The 20,442-nt window shown below is 34.7% G+C and overlaps 1 protein-coding gene across 1 annotated transcript in view; it reads right to left on the minus strand.

Moving 5' to 3' along the window:
* Positions 1 to 20,442, minus strand: part of ABCE1 (ATP binding cassette subfamily E member 1) — a 35,687-nt gene that overhangs the window by 12,904 nt on the left and 2,341 nt on the right. The window contains exons 2-13 of the mRNA XM_032632700.1: positions 17,263 to 17,396; positions 16,175 to 16,260; positions 13,284 to 13,381; positions 12,164 to 12,281; positions 11,664 to 11,801; positions 11,434 to 11,503; positions 11,119 to 11,215; positions 10,117 to 10,206; positions 5,372 to 5,493; positions 2,077 to 2,298; positions 1,010 to 1,069; positions 852 to 910 (exon numbers count right to left, since the gene is read on the minus strand). Of these exons, the coding sequence (XP_032488591.1) occupies positions 852 to 910; positions 1,010 to 1,069; positions 2,077 to 2,298; positions 5,372 to 5,493; positions 10,117 to 10,206; positions 11,119 to 11,215; positions 11,434 to 11,503; positions 11,664 to 11,801; positions 12,164 to 12,281; positions 13,284 to 13,381; positions 16,175 to 16,260; positions 17,263 to 17,365 (1,263 nt within the window). The 5' untranslated portion in view covers positions 17,366 to 17,396. The remainder of the gene's footprint in view (positions 1 to 851; positions 911 to 1,009; positions 1,070 to 2,076; positions 2,299 to 5,371; positions 5,494 to 10,116; positions 10,207 to 11,118; positions 11,216 to 11,433; positions 11,504 to 11,663; positions 11,802 to 12,163; positions 12,282 to 13,283; positions 13,382 to 16,174; positions 16,261 to 17,262; positions 17,397 to 20,442) is intronic.

The raw sequence follows: 20,442 nt of genomic DNA on the forward strand, positions 1-20,442 counted from the left end.
TGAGAAGAGGGCTGAGTTTGAGAACTTAAAAGCTAAGCTTATAGAAAGCATCAATGATAAAATTTTCATTGTAAGCCACGCCATCTCAAATATTCCCAACATGAGTGAGTACTGAGCACAGATACTGTAGTTAATAAGTTCATTACAACACCTGCAGAAATCAAAGGAGCTTAATTTCATGTTTTAAGGCTCATCCATATTGTAACATGTATGTGTTTTATTTCTTTTTATGGCAGAATAACAGTGGCTCTACCATTTTTCATTCCCACCAGCAACGTACAAGGTTCTAATTTCTCTGCATCCTCAGCAATACTTGTTATTGTCTTTCTGCTTTAAGTCATTCTAATGGATGTTATGTGGTCTCTCAATGTGGTTTTGATTTGCATTTCCCTAATGACTAAGGATGCTGTGCATCTTTTCATGTGTTTATTGGCTATCTGTATATTTTCTTTGGAAAAATGTCTATTCAAATCCTTTGCCCATTTAAAAATTGAGCTGTAAGAGTTCTTTATATATTCTGGATACGAGTATCTTATTAAATATATGATTTGCAAATAATTTCTCCAGTCCTGTGGGTAACTTTTCACTTTCTTGATGTCATTTGCAGCACCAAAACACATTAAGTTTTTGAAGATTTATTTTGGAAAAAGATGCCAAACAGACTTTAAAAGAGCTTCCTAGTAGTGGAAATGAATAAAGAACTGTATAGTCCTAAGATCTTCCTTAGCCACCTTATTACACCTGTACAGAAACTCATTTGGAGAAAATTTTTGATATAGTATAAGACTAATGCTCTAGGTATATATACATATAAACTCTTCTCCAATAACAAAGTTAACAGAATAACTCACGGTTGATTTGGGACTGATTTTCTGTGGCTTATAACTGACATTTAAAACTGGTACTTCCCCTGCAAAGTAATACAAATAAATAAGACACTGAAAACGGCCCAGATCTTTAAAGTTTACTATGTGGAACAGAGTAAAAAGACTCAATATTACAACAGTACCTCCTTCATCAGGTTTAAGTCTCCCAGCAAGCATTCTGATAAACGTCGTTTTACCAGTACCTGGCAACACAACAAACAAAAAATTGACTTGAAAGATGCTTCACATTTACAGTAAATCACTAATGTACTACCGGGTTTTAACTGAGAAATTAGTTTTGAACAAATACACTGACACTACTGAATTCTGAAGGTTATATAGAAAAATACTTGAACTTTCATGATTCATCTCTCAAGTATCATTCTAAACTAATTAGGAGGAATATAGCCTATTTAAAGTTTATGATGGCCATTTTAACAAACGGTGGTCTATAAAGTCTTGGGTTAGTTCTTGAAAGACTTATTTAGCTAAAATATCAATGCACACAATTTATTGTTAAGACAGGACAATAATTGTTATGGTTGATACCATCATCATAAAGGCCAGTTACATGAAATATTTAATTGCAACCAAGCTCAAAATTCCTGTTAACTAAAAACTGATACATTGCAACAATCTTCATAAAATTTTTTTCTTCTACAGTTTTGTAAGCTGTAAGTACACAATTCAAATCTTTTTCTAAAAATCATGAAAGCAATACCAGATATTTGGCACTCAAATTCATCTCATAACTATATTTATGACGATAATCTATTACTAAAAAGTGTTGGTAATACAACTATTTACAAAGTTAGATTAGCCTAAATTTAAATTAAGAAAGGTTCCAAGTGGAGGAATGCAAGGAAAACATTTTAAACTAGACTGCTTCAGAACTACCAATTTATCCTTTCCTTCCTAGTCAGTTTCTAAGATGAATAAGTGCTATTCATATCAATTTATACATAGAAAAACCAGCTTAGAAAAAATCTTATTCTCACTGAAGGTTATGAAAACAAAAGAAATATGAACTCGATTAAATGACAGATTAAATCATATGTTGTCACAAAATGTGAACTACACTGAGAAATGTAGGAATTCAATCCAGCTCCCAGACCTATAACTGAGTCAAAGTTTTTCACGGAGTAATTAACAGTTAGTTACTGGATAAACAGAACAAACTTCCGAATATCACAAAATAAGGAAAACTTACCATTTTCACCCAACATCACCATGATTTCAGAATCTGTAAACTCTCCAGCTACAATTGCTAGCTCAAACTCTCCCATCTTTTTCTTCATTCCAGGATATTTATACATACACATCTTTTTAACTTCTTCTTCATTTGCTGTCTCAGCTACTTTAAAAACAAGTGATGCATCTCTGAATCTCAAGTTTTCTGTTGGAACGTAGCCATCCAAAAAAATGTTTATGCCTGTTGGAAAGTCATTGAAATAAATTAGTAAAGATCACTTAAACCCTAAACTTTTCCCACAAAAATAAATGATCATATAAAAGCCTCTCTTGTGAGCAATCTATGCTCACAAGGCTAGGCTCTCTTGTGAGCAATCTATGCATAGATTTAAATTTCTGTGGATTTATAGCATGCAGTGTGACAACAGTGTTTCATGTACCTAATGCCAAGTTTAAGTAATTCATGTATGCCTATATACACAAAGCATAACTTTTCATTATTATGTTGATTTTTATAAGATTTTTTCCATCAGATTTCATGTGAAAGCCTATGATGCCATTTCTTCTGTATTTTAAAATAAAAAATTGTAATTTTTCTCTACAAAATGACAAGTAGGTAAAATGGAATATTTTCAGATTGACATAAAATAAACTAAAATAGTTTGAGCAATAATTTTTTAAAGATGATTTAAGTTATGAATATTCATTTTCATGGGAGACATAACCATACGTTCAAGTTATGATTTACTGCATTTGTTTTCAGATTAACTTCGCAGGTTTGAAAGAAATTTATAATAACAAACTAATTTCGTTAACCTTTTTTTTGGCTTCACTGTACAAAAACACCATTATCTAAACAGATTTTAATAACTGAAAGTAAACTAACATACTGTGCATGAAAATTCCTCCATACTGAAGTTGTTAAGAACCACAATGGCAGGTGCACAGAAATGGAAAAGTGGATTATTTGGGAAACAGTGAAAAGATCTGTTTTTAAAGTGTTTACTATTTATAAGAGAAGGACAGTAGGTGAAGTTTCAGAAGGTCTTGAAAGAAAGTCTAAGGATATTATTCATGTCATCTGCAATTAAGAACCACATCTAGGCCTTTTCAGCCTAGAACACAGGTGTTCAACAAATATTTATTGACAGAATAAGTAGATGTTTATTCTGCCCAAATTAGCATTTTTATATCTTAAACTATTTAAAAATTACAAATGTGGGGTTATAAAGATTAAAACCAAAAATTAAATAAAAATATAAACTTGAAGGAAACTTAGTGGCCATTTAGTCCACGTGCCTAATTCACCAGGTAAGAAAATGAAAGCTCAGAGAAGTGACTGTGGAAAAAACACTAACAAGTCAGCTTTATACATTAATACTGCAATGTCTCTCTTGCCAATTTAAAAATGAGTTCAAGCAAAAATTCCTTTACAGTTTATAAAGAGCTTTTACATATAATTTGTTAATTTCAGTATATTAAAGGAAAGCAGAAAGATTAAGTGCAGTTTGTTACTTGAATTGTTTTAACAGATAGGGTACATTAAAAATCTCACCAGGAACTACTTCTTGGCATAGGCTTTAGACATGGCATCTATAAATGGAATTATGAAAAGTGACTGCCAGGTACCCATGTCATTATCATCAATGCGATTCTAGAACTACTTTAGGCAGAGTAGGCATTCAATAAATACTTGCTAACTGAGGAGAATAAAACATTAATTACTTCTGATATCATCTCTTAAGACTACTGGAAAGAAAACTGGGAAATCTCACAAATTTTCCCTTAAAATACCTACCTATCTCAAATGTATAGATAGGGACGTGAGAGCAATTCCTTCCCCACATCTTAAACTATTTATACACTTTTTATAAATTAAAAAAGATACCACCGCCTTTTTTTTTTTTTTTTGCAGTATGCGGGCCTCTCACTGTTGCGGCCTCTCCTATTGCGGAGCAACAGGCTCCGGACGCGCAGGCTCAGCGGCCATGGCTCACGGGCCCAGCCGCTCCGCGGCATGTGGGATCTTCCAGGACCGGGGCACGAACCCGTGTCCCCTGCATCGGCAGGCGGACTCTCAACCACTGCGCCACCAGGGAAGCCCCACCACCGCCTTTTTATGCAGAGTATGATGCAATATAATTTCTTTCTCCAAAAGTTCCTTAGGTAACTCAAAAGCAATCTCTTTGAAGAGACAGCTTTTTTAAAAAAAAAAAAAAAAAAAAAAGAGCCTGTTCAACCTAGGGAGCTGTAAGGCTACATGAATACTTATTCTTGTAGAATATGGTTATTTTTTCAAGATATGGACTAAGTAGTCCTTTTAGGTGTTCTAGATTGCCAGCTTAAGGCATAGCTGGAGAGAAGAAATGTAAAAAAGTAAAAATAGAAATGAGGAAGCAATTAAGAAAGAAATTAAGGGCTTCCCTGGTGGCGCAGTGGTTGGGAGTCCGCCTGCCGATGCAGGGGACGCGGGTTCGTGCCCTGGTCCGGGAGTATCCCACATGCCGCGGAGCGGCTGGGCCCATGAGCCATGGCCATTGGGCCTGCGTGTCCGGAGCCTGTGCTCCGCAATGGGAGAGGCCACAACGGTGAGAGGCCCACATACCGCCAAAAAAAAAAAAAAAAAAGAAAGAAATTAAAAGGAAGGTGTATGAGGTAGAGTGCACTGATTCTGTTTCAAGAGCCACATAGTGGTAGGCTAGTTTTTACTTTTGCCTAACTTGCTTAGGGAAGAGACATGGAAAAGAGACCAGAGAGTCCCTCTTTCCTGAAAGCAGAAGGAATAAGTGAAAATACACTTACTAAGCTATTTTATTAGAATTTTAGTCACTTACTAGACTATAATATACTTAACTATCTTATTAGACTTTTGTATAGTCTTAGTTTCACAAACTTAGGATACAGATTACAGATAAATTTGAAACATGAAAACAAGATGAGCCCTAAATCAATTTTAAGAGTTTTCCTACTGGTACTGGCCCGTCAAGATAAAGCTGAACATGACAAGCAGTACAGTGATGCTGCAGAGGCCAAAATATAAAAGAAACTTTTAATGTAGCAAATAAATAGTGAAATTGATAGAGCATTTTTACCCACAACAAAAACTTCTACAAAAAGACATAGGTTATGTTTAACAACTGATGTATATAACCATATATATGTATATTCTATTGTGAGATTAAATTCCTTAAGGCCAGAGTTTTGGATAAGTAATATAACAGCAACACTTAACTACTTAGTATCAACAGCAATACATTTTCTAAGCATTTCTAAGCATTAGAGAATACAGCATTGTGAAAAGTTTTTCAAGTTACCTTCTCTTACACTAAAAGGCATAGTGACAACACCATAAGCACTTGGTACGCCATATAAACAGCAGATGAAGTCAGAGAGATAGTCTAATACACTTAGATCATGCTCCACCACAATGATATATCTGAAAAACAATATAGATTTTTATTTTAAAATGTAATATAATATATATAATTAAAATATTTAATTATAATGAAAACTTTTACATAGTTTTTTTAAAAACTACAGTGTAAATTTCAGGAAGACATATATTTTTAAAAAATTAACCATAAAGACCATATTAAACTTAAGTTATAAAACATTTTCTTTAAGACTCATTATCAATGTTCATATTTCAAATTGTTTTCTTAAGAGTTAACATGAAATAGTGTATGAATAAATGTTTTGTTAATAAAATAAACTTTAAACTTTACAAAGCAGAAACAATTATAATAGATTTAAATCAGACCTATTCTAAACTGTTTATTATGCTCTTCAACTTATGCATTAAACCCTTCTACTTGTCCTGTCTCATGCTAGCTGTAGTAAGGAAGGCACAGAGAATACAACAGAATCCTCAACCTGAGAATTTTCACTTCAGCTGTGGAGACAAGGAATAGATATGAAATACCAAAAAACACTACGTTAGCAAAATGTTTTTACAGGTAATAAAAATCTAGTGACAGTAAGAAAGAAAATAGGCTAGTGTGTGTACTGGAGCACTTTATAAATGGGATGGGCTATAACATGACTTTTCAAGTGGTAAGAAAAATGTATTGCTAGTATAGAAACTATTAGGCAAATAATAATCATAAAGCTTTTACGCATCTTATTCCTATTCAACTTAGCTCAAGATGTTCAAAAAGCAATGTCCTACAGACACCTAAAATTCTTTTTCTTTTTAAACATCTTTATTGGAGTATAATTGCTTTACAATGGTGTGTTAGTTTCTGCTTTATATAAAATTCTAATTTATCAGCTTCCTGTACAATAAAAACCAGCCATATTTTTATTGATGGAATCACTACTCCCATAAAAAAAAGACTCAATTTTATTTGCAATCATGTATTGTTTAAATTGTCAAGCATGTCTAATTCATTCTTTTCTTTCTCTATCTAGATTCTAATTCAGGCTGTCATTTCTATCAATATTGTTATAGGCTTTTAACAAACCTCATTTTCTTCAGGTCCCCAGATGTGGCTCTCAGTTCCAAATGAAACACATAACATCTTCAGACTTTCTTTTAAGACCTTCCAAAACTTTAGCTACTATAGATCTTCCTCAATTTATAAGGTTACACCTGATAAACCCATCGTAATTTGAAAATGCATTTAATATGCCTAATCTAACAAACATCATACTTAGCCTAGCCTACCCGAAATGTGCTCAGAACACTTATATTAGCCTACAGTTGGGCAAAATCATGTAACACAAAGCCTATTTTATAATAAAGTGTTGAGTATCTCATGTAATGTATTGAATACTGTACTGAAAGTGAAAAACAGAATGGTTGTAAGGGTACCAGCTGTTTACCCTCGTGCTCATGTGGCTGACTTGAAGCTGTGGCTTGCTGTCGTTGCCCAGCATCAGAAGACAACATCGTACTGCCTATCGCCAGACCGGAAAAATATCAAAATTCAAAATATGAAATACAGTTTCTACTGAATGTGTATTGCTTTCACAATATTGTAAAGTCGAAAAATTGGTCAACTGAACCACAGCATCTGTATTTCTTTTATTTCATTTATATATAGGACACACTGAAAAATGGCTCTTTGCTTGTTTCCTGAATAATCTACCCTTCTATCCCTGTGTGTCCAAGGGTGGTCTATCATTTCAATGGTCTAAAATCCTGCCTAAAATCCTCACCTGCTGAAATTCTACATAACCCTTTCATGGTTCACCTCCAATTCTACCTCCAGTAGGAACACCCTTCTTAATATGCAAATAAACTTTTGCCCACTGTTGAATGTGGTGAGCATCAATAAAAATGGCAAATCACCCAAGTGGGCCAATATTTATCCTGCCTTGGTATCTTTATTGGCAATGTTCCATTATCTGGAATAATTCTCTGCTTTTTTACCATTAAAATCTTCAAGGCCCAGTATAAGGCAGCATAGTTATTATCTAGTGGCTTTTAATGCGCTTTGAAAAGAAAAAAAAAATAAGTCACACCTCCTGCTTTCCCTACTTTCAAATGGAGCTTATGCAGAAGTCCAAAATGTTAAAAAAGATTTAGGAGAGCCACTCTAATTTTCTGACAGTTTGGGAAGAAACAATAATCTGCAACATGAGAAATGTATGCTATGAAAATTTACACCCTACACTTAATTTTGGGTTATCTGTTGGTTTTTAATCTTCCTCTCGCATTACTGTTCCCCTCTCTAATCCATCCTCTATTTCTTGTTGTTTATCGGAGGATATGATCTTCAAAATCTTTTTACAGCATTAAAGACTGAATGTATGCCTTGATATGTTGTAGAATTTCAGGATGCAGATATACTTCCTGTAACTTTTTATTATCAGTCTATCACTACAAAGAGATTATTTTGACCCTATACCTATAAAAATGAGACCCAGCACATCTGAGAAAATCTAACAATCATTTTCTTCACTTTGTCAATCTAACCTGTTTTGGCATGTTATCCCTTTTACAACTATGGTTACTGCCCTCTCATAATACAGAATGTAGTGATTTGGCTGAATATTGAAATACATGTCACCTGGTTGTAAATTATTATCCTTTTAGCTTTTTCATTATGGTTAAAGCATTATATAGTATTAAAAAAATTATGTGTAAATGTAGATAATATCTATGATATCCATTTCAGTAAAACAAAGGAATATAAAAATGTTTTATAAAAAGGTATTAGGATTGAGAACTACTGACTTGACTGCTTATGTATTCTTTAATTTACCTTATCCTGAAGTCCCTGAAAATTGGGACATTTTATAGTCTTACTTCCCCCAAAGAGGCTATCATAATGCCCTGGTCTATGTATGAAGTGAAAATTATGGTTACGCTTTGGATCAACTAAGACTGTCTCTTTACCACTCATATTCCAAGTTTTACTTCAGGTATGTACATGGATCATTTGCTCCTTGAATCTATGAAGTCAAGTTTTCCAATTCTGGAAAATACCCAGCCATGACCTTTTCATAGCTTTATTTTTCAGACTCCTATTAAGACATATGTAAATCATCTTCTCATTCTATTCTGTCTTATCCCATTCTCCATGTCTCCGAACCTCCCTTCTTTATTTCAATCTTATTCTCTCTCTGCTGTATTCTGGTAGCTTGCTCAGACCAACTTTTCAAGTTTCTCACACTCTTTTCTGTTGTACCTAACCTGTCTAATCTGTCCAGTGAGTTTTCAACGTCATGACTATACTTTTAATTTCTAGATTTGTTTGGGTTTTTTAAACATTTACCTGTTGCTTTTTTGTAGTATCATATTCTTAGTTTTAAATCTTCATGTTTTAAATTATTTTAAATATTATTTTACAGTCTCTTTGAGAATGTCACTCGAAGTCCATGAAAGTCTAAATCCTGCTGTTTGTTGTGTTTACTGACTCATTTGTAGACAGTTTCCTCCTATCATTTATAACCCTGGGCTTAAAGCTCTTGAGTCTTTACCTGTAGAAATCCTGTGTGACCAGGGTTGAGGGCATATGCTTCCAGAGTGGTTTTATATTTGCTTCATCTAGGTACCACAGAACTAAAGATTCTAGGGCCCTCTTGTTATGTTACTTTCTTAACATGGATGGTTCTGAGACTCCCCTGATCACATAAATTTCAATTCCATATCCATGTGAGCTGCCAATCCCTAAAGAGATCTGAAGGGGAGCCAGCCCTCCATTTCCAAGGATCTCAGTTAGTGACAGGTATATGTTTCCTTGACATCCTCCTGTGTTTGCTCTTTTGCTGAGAAAGCAGTCGTTTTGAGAGTCCCGGCATTTTGTGTGATAATTCAATACAAGGCCTTGCTTCTTTCCCACAAGTGGCTGTTAAAGCTCAAGACTTACTACAGAGACAAGCAACGTCCCCTCAAGAAAGCCATCCTTGTTTTTCCCCTGTAATTTACAGTTCTCTCTTTGGTTTTTTGATCCCTAGGGATTTCTCTTGCTCTGTTGTAAGATCAGCTATGAATTAAATCAGCTACTAAAGAGAGGAACAGAAAAAAGCCCTGGGTTCTTGCCGTATCATAAATTGGAAACCTAGAAATAACTAGCTTTTCTGACCTTAAAACATCTTCATCTGCAAAACGGGAATACCACCTAAAGATTCTTACAAGATTACTAAGGCGCAAATGAGATAATGGATATAAAAACTCTGCAAACTACAAAAGCACCCTACAAATACAGGACGTTGTGATTACTTAACAGAAGTTTTTAAGACCTCCCTTGTGCTAAGACCTGGGAAACCGTAATTACTCTGTTCTAAAATTGTGTGTATGAGTGACATATCCATTTGAGGATCTGGTAAAAGTTAAGGATCTGCTTCCCAGAAATCCATACATATATGCCAAAATTTGCATATCACTACAGAGTATTCTTAGGCTCCCTGGAAACAGGTATGGTAGTAAATGGATCTTGCATTAAGAATCTCTTTTCTAGATAGAGGAAGGTAAGTTCAAGGGATAGCTCCAAAAACCAAGATGGAAAACACGCACACATATGTGACATTGATGGTCCCAGTGTTTAAACTTTAGAAATCTGTGAAAGTCCTCAAACAAAACAGCACAGGCATATACCAAATCTGTACTTACCTATCTGGATTTATTAGAGATCGTATAGTAATAGCAGCCTTTAAACGCTGCTTGACATCTAGGTAACTAGAAGGTTCATCAAACATGAAACTATGAAAAAAAAGCAAACATAATAATTTGAAAGGCAAGTATGATAAAATTCTATCTTGCATGTTATTTTAAAGCACTGAGATATAGTTTCTGATTTAACAACAACAAAAATCTCCTTATAATATAATGAGGAGCCCACCCCATAATGGTAAAAATTTCTGTATTCTGTTCAGAAGTAGAAGGAAGAAAATAAATTACGAAAGGCAGGACTGCATATCAAGTCTGGGCAGGGACTCCTAGATTCGGCTAACTTACAAACCGTTATCTCCTCATGAAAAATATTCTGATATATTCTGAAGTAATTCAGAGGGCTCTCTTAATTGGCTAAAGTCGGTTGCACTAAAGCAAACAGAGTTTTTGGAAAGGAGGGCTCTGCCCAGAATACTTTATGGAGAAAAACTAGCCTGCATTGGATGCCAGAGTAGAAGTATGGAAAAAGACGCGAGCAAAAACTATCTGGGAGAAGAGAGGCATTAAAAGGTAGAAAGGAAACTCGCCCTTTTCACTTCCTTCTTCTCTCTCACATGGCAAGCCACCCTGATTTAGGATAACCTAAAAAACCTGATTTTCCACTTGAGCTATGGAAAACCTTGCCGGCCTGGTAGGAGAGCTTCATCTTAAAAAAATGTCCTTCTTATGTATAAAGAGAGTTTACAAAATACACAGCTGACTTCAGATTAAAGAGCTCCAGAACCCATAAGTTGTAAGGTACTTACCTAAATGAAATTTTACCCCGATGGAATAATAGGGAAATGGGCAATGGATGCACAACTGCTTCAACATCTGACCTCAAAGTTAGAACATTAGATACTTTTCCTATTAATTTCTCTCAAACCACTGCTCTATTAGCAGCATTATAAACAAAAACTCTAAAGTAGAGCTAGGATTTACAAAAAGTATAAAGTAACCTACATATCAGCTTTCTGTATACAAACGACAGCACAGGCAAATCTCTGCAACTCTCCTCCTGAAAGATCTTCAACATTGCGTTCTTTTAGATGGGTTAAATCTACAAAGAAGATAGAGGCATTGTGTTCAATGTTATTTTATTTTACCTCTTCAAGGTAAAATGTATATTGCAAATCATTCTCTGTTTGAATATTTCTGTTGAAAATACGACAACTACTAGAGATTTTTCCATTTATTTCAGTAATCCATATAAAGATACCTATCTTTATAAGTTAAGTTCAGGGGCTATTAAAACACATACACAAAATAAACACTTACCGAGCTGCTGACATACAATCGCTTGTGTCTTTGTTTCATCTTTTCGGTCCAAAATACACCCCACTGTCCCCTGCCATAATATATCAGAAATAGTATTATTTTCCTTCAATACTAAAATTCCCTCACTATTAAAAAGAGTCACAAAATAAAACAAGTTTACTTTGATTTATCTTTTATATGTCCACCAATATCTGTAATACCCACTAAATTTCTCCTAAAAAGCAACTGACCTTTGCAGCCTTGGGAATCTGGTCTACATACTGAGGTTTGATAATGGCTTTTAGGTCATCTTCAAGAATCTTGGTAAAGTAATTCTGCAATTCAGATCCACGGAAGTAAGTCAAAATTTCTTGCCAATCAGGTGGGTCCTAGAAATATATGTATAATTACCTGAATTTAATAATACAGTTGCAAAGAGGATGAATGTTATACAAAATAGAACACATAACCAAACAGAATACCTCTGCTTCTAAGATAATATTAGAGGTGGACTTAATTTCAAATCAAGAAAACACCAACTCATAACAGTTTACGAAAGCTCAGAATTATCAATTAAGCAGCATTAACAGATTTTACCTAAAAAGGAGTTTCATTTATAGTTTCTCAGCATTAATTCCACAAATAATCTTGAAAATAAGAACATTAAAAAATAAAATCACATATACTCTCTCCTTCATAGCCTCATAAAACTGAACCAAGATATTCATTTTTATAAGGTGGTAATACATACATCATATTTTCCAAGGTTTGGCTTTTGCTTTCCTGCTAAAATTTTTAAAGCAGTTGACTTTCCAATACCATTAGTTCCAACTAATCCCAAAACTTCACCTGGACGAGGAATGGGCAACCTGTTGTAAGTGTACAAAAATAATAAGACAACTCAGACTTAAGTAGAAAAAGTGACGTAATACCAGAATGATGTATTTTAATGCGCTTGCACTCCACACACATTCATTAATAAGACAAAAGAGATATATGCCAGATATTACTGGCTATTAGGAAAAAACAGCAGCCAAGATTAACTTAAACTGTTGTTAGGAATGCATCCATGACTAATATTACTCCAGATTTTATTTATTCAACTTTCACTCAAAGTCTATTCTAAAGTAACAGTTTTTCTTTCCATATAAGGCTCAGTTTTAATGTATAATAAAATGGTTTGGTACAAAACTGCACAGCAGGTGCAACCTCACACTGTCTTTCTTTTTTTTGGCCTGCCATTTACTTACAAGGAGAGAAGTGCCACATCAACCAGAAATATTCCACTTCATTCTCCCTGCTGCAGTAGGCCCCTTAAAGCTGGCAGGCTGAGAAATACCCTTTTACTAGTTAAATCTAGACTCCTAGATTGAAAATATTAGTGTTCAGCAGATTAAAAACCTCAAAGAATGCGTCATTAACAATATATGTCGAAGTCCAGAGTAATATTCTCTGTAGATTATGAGATTAATAGATAAATAAAATCAAGATGAGTTCCCTTAAAAGTATTCTGGGGATAAGGATATTATTAACAACAATGATTCTCACCCCCAACTGTATATCAGAATCACTGGGAGCCTTTTCAACTTACTAAGTCCAGACTGTACATCCAGAGATAAGATGTAATTCAACTGGGCTGAAATTACCTGGGCATTAGTAGTTTTAAAAAGACCCTCAGGTAATTTTAATGTTAGCTAGAATGAACCACTGACATATACAGTATGATTCTGCATGATGTTATAATACTATATTTTGCTTTAGTGGATGTAAAAGTTAATACCACTTTTTTTCCATTTTTGTTATTTCTCTGAAAATTCCAAATGGATTTACTCTTGACTGAAGTAAAGAAGAATGCTGACTTGGAAATATACCTGTGAAGCTTGAAGGCGTTGGCACAGTATCGATGTGTTGTTTCTTTTTCCAAGTTGCTTGGTAAATTGACAATTGATAAGGCACCAAAGGGGCACTTCTGTTATTTAAAGAATTAGTTTTCTGTTAATTTTTAGAAATATAGGCATGACTAAAATGAACAGATGAAGACATTTTTATAATTTATCTTCCAAAAGTGGGAGTTTCACATAGACGTAAAGTATTGTTTCATTTCCTATCCTTTGCTTAAAAAGGTTAAGTTCCTTGAAGGCAAGAATCATATCTAATAATTCTGTTTTCCCACTAGTCACTGGTATAATCCTGGACATTTAATGTGTTTAATACTTACTGCAAAACCTTACAGAACTGGAGGCTTTTGTATGATAAGGTTAAGAGCAAGATAAAACACGGTTATTGAGCATACAGTTCCATATTCAGTCAATGAGAAACGCCTTCCCTTTATCTTCTTCTTCCTGTCTCTGTATGCTTCCATTTCTACCTTGTAAAGTCCTTTAAGGCCATGGAGTGTACCTTTCTTGGTCTACTTATGTCCCAACAACAGCTAGCATAGTATTTGCACAGAGCAAGGACTAACGTCTTTCCATTGTGATTTGTAACCATCCCATACGAAAAAGATACTTCATATTCCAATTGAGAAAATTCACATTAAAAAAAAAAAAAACCTCATAGAAAAACTTATTCAAACAATAAGTGACTATCAATCAGATAAATGCCCAAGGAACAAGAATGGCAAGAACTGGAAGGTGATTTAAGAGTGGTAACGTGGCTAGAAAAATTTCTCAGCAGTACAGATGACTATAAAGGTACAACCAGAGTATAACCTCAGATTAGAAATCTGTTCAGCAGAACTGTTCAATGAGCTCAGGGGACTAATTCAAGTCTCTGTATATAAAGATTTCAGGGAATTCCCATTTCCTAAGTTACAAGAACACAGAGGTTTAAAAAACAACTCTTTGTTTGTTTTCTAGCAAAATAATCACCAACCTCTAAAAAAAATTATTAGTTCTTTACACGAGATTTTTTCTGCAAACGGAATTACCTCCATTTACAGTATCCTCTATTACTCCATCAATGTACATAAAATGCTTACAGGCTGCAAGTAATTTAAACTTCTCTTAATCTACAAAGAAAAAAATAGCCACATTGCTCATATATGTGGTGCATTACAAGTATCTTAGTGTTCAGGGGGTATACACTACCCGCCCCCCGCAAACAATTCATCACATCAGTTTCTTTTCAGCCACTGAAGTGCATACCCCAAATTCTGGAATCTCGTTTTTTTATAGCAGTGAGGAAAGAAAATAAAATCGAATATATTGTTCAAAATAAGATTTCCACCACCCAAAACACTGGCAGGCAAATAATAAAAGATTAGTATTTGTTGGAAGAAATATCTCCTGCTTATATTTTAAAAACAAGAAAAAACACTTTCAGGTACCAAGCCTGGTACTTCTGGATACTTAACCGAGGATTCAGAAACCAATGTAAAATACACAAACCTTATTAGAAAAAATAACAGATGGTATCCATATTTTGGGAAATCTCCTTTCTAAAATATATTATCTGTAAATAAAAATAACTAATTTAAGAACTTTATACACTGGCTCCTAAATATCTTTTATGAACTAAAGTTGGAAATCCATCATTCTTTAGTAAAATGCCCTATTCAAACCATTCAGGATAACAAAAACTGAGGTATTTTGAAAAATTACACTATTGGGATAAATCCAACAATAGAAGAATGTATAACACAGCAAAAGCAGTACTTAAGGATTAGGTTAAATTAAAAAATTTTTTGGTTGTGTCCATTTTTATTTAAAAGTGTGAATTTAGGGGCTTCCCTAGTGGCGCAGTGGTTGAGAGTCCACCTGCCGATGCAGGGGACACAGGTTCATGCCCCGGTCCAGGAAGATCCTATATGCCGCAGAGCGGCTGGGCCCGTGAGCCATGACCGCTGAGCCTGCACGTCCGGAGCCTGTGCTCCGCAACGGGAGAGGCCACAACAGTGAGAGGCCCGTGTACCGCAAAAAAAAAAAAAAAAAAAAGTGTGAATTTTAAATTAAACACAGGGACTTCCCTGGTGGCACAGTGGTTAAGACTCTGCACTCCCAATGCAGGAGGCCCAGGTTCGTTCCCTGGCCAGGGAACCGGACCCCACGTGCATGCCGCAACTAAGAGTTTGCATGCCACAACTAAGAAGCCCTCGAGCCACAACTAAGACCCAGCACAGCCAAATAAATAAATGAAATAAATAAATTTAAAAAATAAAATTAAACACAGACTTGAAAAAAATGTATGTAATATGACTCATATTTTTTATATTTCAAAAAAGTTCTGGTAAAGACTTGGAGAATGTCCTTCTCATAAAAGGGAGAAAAAAAATTAATTTTGGTTGGAAATGGCTTTACGAAGTTGCATACAGCAAAAATAACTTTTATTTATTTATTTATTTATTTTATTTTTTTTTTTGCGGTATGCAGGCCTCTCACTGTTGTGGTCTCTCCCATTGCGGAGCACAGGCTCCGGATGCGCAGGCTCAGCGGCCATGGCTCACGGGCCCAGCCGCTCCGCGGCACGTGGGATCTTCCTGGACCGGGGAACGAACCCGCGTCCCCTGCATCGGCAGGCGGACTCCCAACCACTGCGCCACCAGGGAAGCCCTTATTATTATTTTTTAAGGATAACTGTTAAGTGGGGTGGTTAATTAATTGAAAAAGCAATAATAATATTGATATAAGAACACTATTTTTCTGAATTTGTATTCTTTATTCCATTTTTATATTTGGCTCTAAAAATAGTTATAATGTACTCAGAATTTTCAGATTTCATTTTTAGGTTACAAATTTGATCCAATAAATAAAATATCACTTACTTTAATACAAATACCACAACCAATACAAAGAGTTTCAGAAATCCATGCTATTTTGCTCTGGGGGACAACCTCTATGCATAATTTTCCTGGCAAAGGAAAAGATAGAATTAAGTCATTTCTCCTGATGTTCTAATTTTCTGAACACTGTTATTTCGGCAATTCTGGTTCCAAATTTCCATATAGAATCAAGTTTTCAAAAAGAAAGGCCACAGAAAGAAATATAAATCAGTGCTTTGGATAGATTACTGAACTTAACTACTTATATGAATACTCTTGTCAGGCAAGGCAGAGATGACTCTAATATGCTTATTTGTTTAATCTACTACGGGAAGAAAATATGCTAATAAAAATACAGCGGATCCTAAAACAGCTTTACTTTTAAGCTGACTGACCTGAATATATAATCCATAAAATATGCCTTGAAAATGGTAATGTACACCAGATAAGGGAATGAAATGCGTTAGCTAAATCAGGGAAGCTCCCCAAAGGTATGTGGACATCTAATACACAAACAAAATTAAACCTGGCATTAGGGATATTAATAATGGAATTTCTGAATAGCACGGTAGACTGTAACACATGACATCTAAATTTCCTTTTAAGATTTAGTAAGCTTATACCTCACTAGTATATTTAAAGTAAAAATTATTTAGTTTAGCCCTTAAAGACGACCAGTAAGTCATCAATTCTGAATGGTCGTAAATTTATTTACTCTTGAAAATATAGCAAAACCTCATGAATAGTCATTCATATTAAGCTTTTTTTTTTTTAAGGAGAATACTATCAAATATCAATACAAACATCTTGGCAGTCCTTTCTTCATGACTTAAAGTAACCATAGGATTTTGTAGGACAGTAAGAATCTCAGTAATTTGAACTCTGGTTTGATTTTGTATTCAATGAACTTAAACAGGATCATTTAGTCACAAAGCATTAAAAGAAATTTAGAAGAAAATCTGGTCTTATTTTTACATTTTAAAGAAACTAACGGGGGAGAAAAGTATATACTAAAGCCTAGAGAACCATAAAGACAGTGTATTCCTTTTAAAACCTTCTCTTATCCTTAAATGATCCACAGAACAGCTTACCCATTCGAACCACAGGGCAACTCTTTTTGCACTCCTGCCGACACTTCTTAGGTTTACATTTGTCATGGTTGACAATAGCAATTCTTGTTAATTTATCCGCCATAATTCTAAGGATGTAACAATATCCAGTTCCTCTATTAAAGAAAAATTAACAAAATTATGGCATAGTCAATGCAATTAGTTAAGAGAAATAAGTCACAGGCATAAAAAGTTAGACAGGAGGAGATAAGTTATCACTATATTCAGATATTAATATCTGGAACTAGTTAAAAAAAACTAGTAAAAGCAATAAAATAATTTGGTAAGGCTGGAAAAACAAAATTTTACATATATTCCATTCATCAGAAGATTTATATAAAGAAGGAAAAAATACCACTTTCAACAGTCAGAAAAAAGAAAAGATCTAGGGATCAACTTAACAAGATATATATACACATGCACGGAAACTTTCAAAATACCAATGAAAGACACAAAAGACCTGAACAAGTAGAATGACATGCTCAGTTTTCACAATAAAGAATAGTCAATATCAGGGATTTCAACCTTCCCTGAATTTATATATTTAATCCAATCTCAAGGAGAAAAAAAAAAACGGAATCAGACAAATCAAATCTAAAGCTCTTATACAAAAAGAAAAGTAGTAATAGCCAGGAAAATGGAAAAGAGCAAGGGGGAAGAGGGAACCTACACTTGACATATGAAAAAAATGATATAAGGCCTCAGAAATTGATGCTGATACCAGTGTATGAACACAGACCAATGAAACAGAATAGTAAGACTTGACATGAAAACATACATATGATAAAGGTGTTTACTTCCTCCCTCAAACTAAGCATCACTTCACGGCTTAGCCATCTGACTACAATGCACTACTGATGGAAATGGCAAATAATTATTAAGGGTGTAACCATCATGTTGGTCAACTCGAAAAAGTAAAAACTGCTTTACCTGGGAATTTACAATATGGCCATGATGAATTTTATGTTAACGGCACTGAAATGAAAAGGAGACCAAGTAACTATATGTATATACTCACTTTTGGAGCTTTTTAAAGTCTTGATATTTAACAGCACCATCAATTATGTAGTTGAGGTCAAAGTTAACTTAATCTTTTATACTACTGGGCTTAGTGACTGACAATAATTTTCTTAGAATGTGATTAAAGTAAGTAATTCGAAAAAGTGCCTTACTACTCCAGTTTATTCCAATATGTAATGAAAGAACCGGAAGCCAAAAGATTATTGACCAACAAAGACATTCTGTTGGCTTTTTCTATCATTGATTGTGATCCTCTATCTAGATTTTTCTTGACAGACTGCTTCCTCTTATAGAACTCTCCAGTCCTTCTCATAACCCCTCAATATCATTAGGCTTGGAGGGGAATAAAAGATCTTGCTCCTCAGTACCGCTCCCAGACGACTCTCTCTCCTCACTAAAAACAGCCACTTTTGCCTCTTAGGTCATCCACCCGCTTTAGTCATTTACCGACCATCAGATCACTCCCTCCCATTCTTTGAAATGTCGGCCCTTAGCTAATGTTCACTCTAACAACTCTTGTCATACATAACTCTTGGTGATTTTAATATGTTCATAGATGATCCTTCTATTAACAGCCTGTCATCTCAGTTCATTAACCTCTCTCCTCTAGTGATCTTGTCTTTCACCCTACCGTAGCCACTCATTCCTTTGGTCAAATCCTTCACCTTGTCATTACAAATAACTGCATTTTTTCCATAATCTACCTTTCAAATACCCCATTCTCCAACCACCATCCCTATCTTTTCAGTTCACCTCTCTCATACACAACAATCCAACAACCCCTTGAACTCCCCCATTCCTCAGACCTAACACTATCTCTCAATTCTACCACATTTCCACTGTCCTTCAGCCTTTTGTATCTTTGTATCTCTGTACCCACCTAAAATTCCGTTGTCAATCACTTACACCCTCATCTATAATCCTGGTTAAGCACAACTCTTCACCTGCACACATGCAGCAGAAAATGGGAAGAGAAAAAACAAAACCATGCTGACTAGTATCATCTCAAGTGAAACTATGCCAACCAGCAACCATACTATATGTATTTCCATAGCTAAGTCCCTTTGCAAACTAAAAGACATCTGCTAAGGAGAATGTTCCAACAATTCTCTCTCATGTCTTTCACATCATCAACTATTCTTTCCACTGGCTATTCCCATCAGCATTCAAACACTACATTATCTGATCCCATCTTCCTCCATTGTTTCATTTCTCCTTCCTTTTATAGCGAGACTACATAAAAGAGTTGCCTATAGTCAGTGTTTCAAATTTCTTTCTAGGTATTTTCTCTGGAATCCATTCCAGCCTTTAGTGCCCATCATTCTATCAAAACAACTTGTCAGGTTTTCACTGTTTTTCACATGGCTAAAGCAAATGGTTGTCAATCTTTGCTTCAGGGTCTTGGCCTTTCTGCTCCCTCTGCCTATAATGCTATTTCCCCTAGTGAGTCACATGGCTCACTCCTTCAAGTCTTTAATGTTTATTCTCAGTGAGCCTTCTCTAGCTATATTACCAAAAAATATAAAACTCTCTTGTTTTATTCTTCTCCTTAGCTCTTTCTACTATATGACATAGTATATATTTCATATATATGTGCATATATGGTATATGTACATGTTTACTGTGTGTATGTATATATATATGCATTTATATATTCTCTCTCTACACACAGACAATATTTTTCCCTCTCCAAGCAGAATGTACTCTATCATGAGTGCAGGAATTTTTGTCTGTCTGTTTATCCCAGTGGCTGGACCAGTGCCTACCACATAGTAGGAGCTCAAACATTTCCGTTGAATGAAATGAGAAAATGAATTTAGACACAGTAAATCATTTTCCTGTAGGTTATAACAACTTCAGGAGTCTTGCAAGTTACCAATATTTTACAGTGACAGTTATCCACTAAAGTATATTATTGGAAAAAAAAAATCATCCAAAAGGTGACTAAAATTTTATGTAATAAACAGTTACGCTGATAGGTTCACTTTACCCCTTTATAACCTTTAGAAATTGGTCCAGGCAGGCCTCCTAAAGATTAGAATAAGAAAATAAATGACTTTTGAACTGCTACAAAAAAGCTATCATTCTGGAAGTGCCAACTCCCTAGAAACTGAAGACTCTTTAGTTGGCTAGTAAAATAAA

This window comes from Phocoena sinus, chromosome 5 (genome assembly GCF_008692025.1).
Source record: "Phocoena sinus isolate mPhoSin1 chromosome 5, mPhoSin1.pri, whole genome shotgun sequence".
Lineage (NCBI taxonomy): Eukaryota > Metazoa > Chordata > Mammalia > Artiodactyla > Phocoenidae > Phocoena > Phocoena sinus.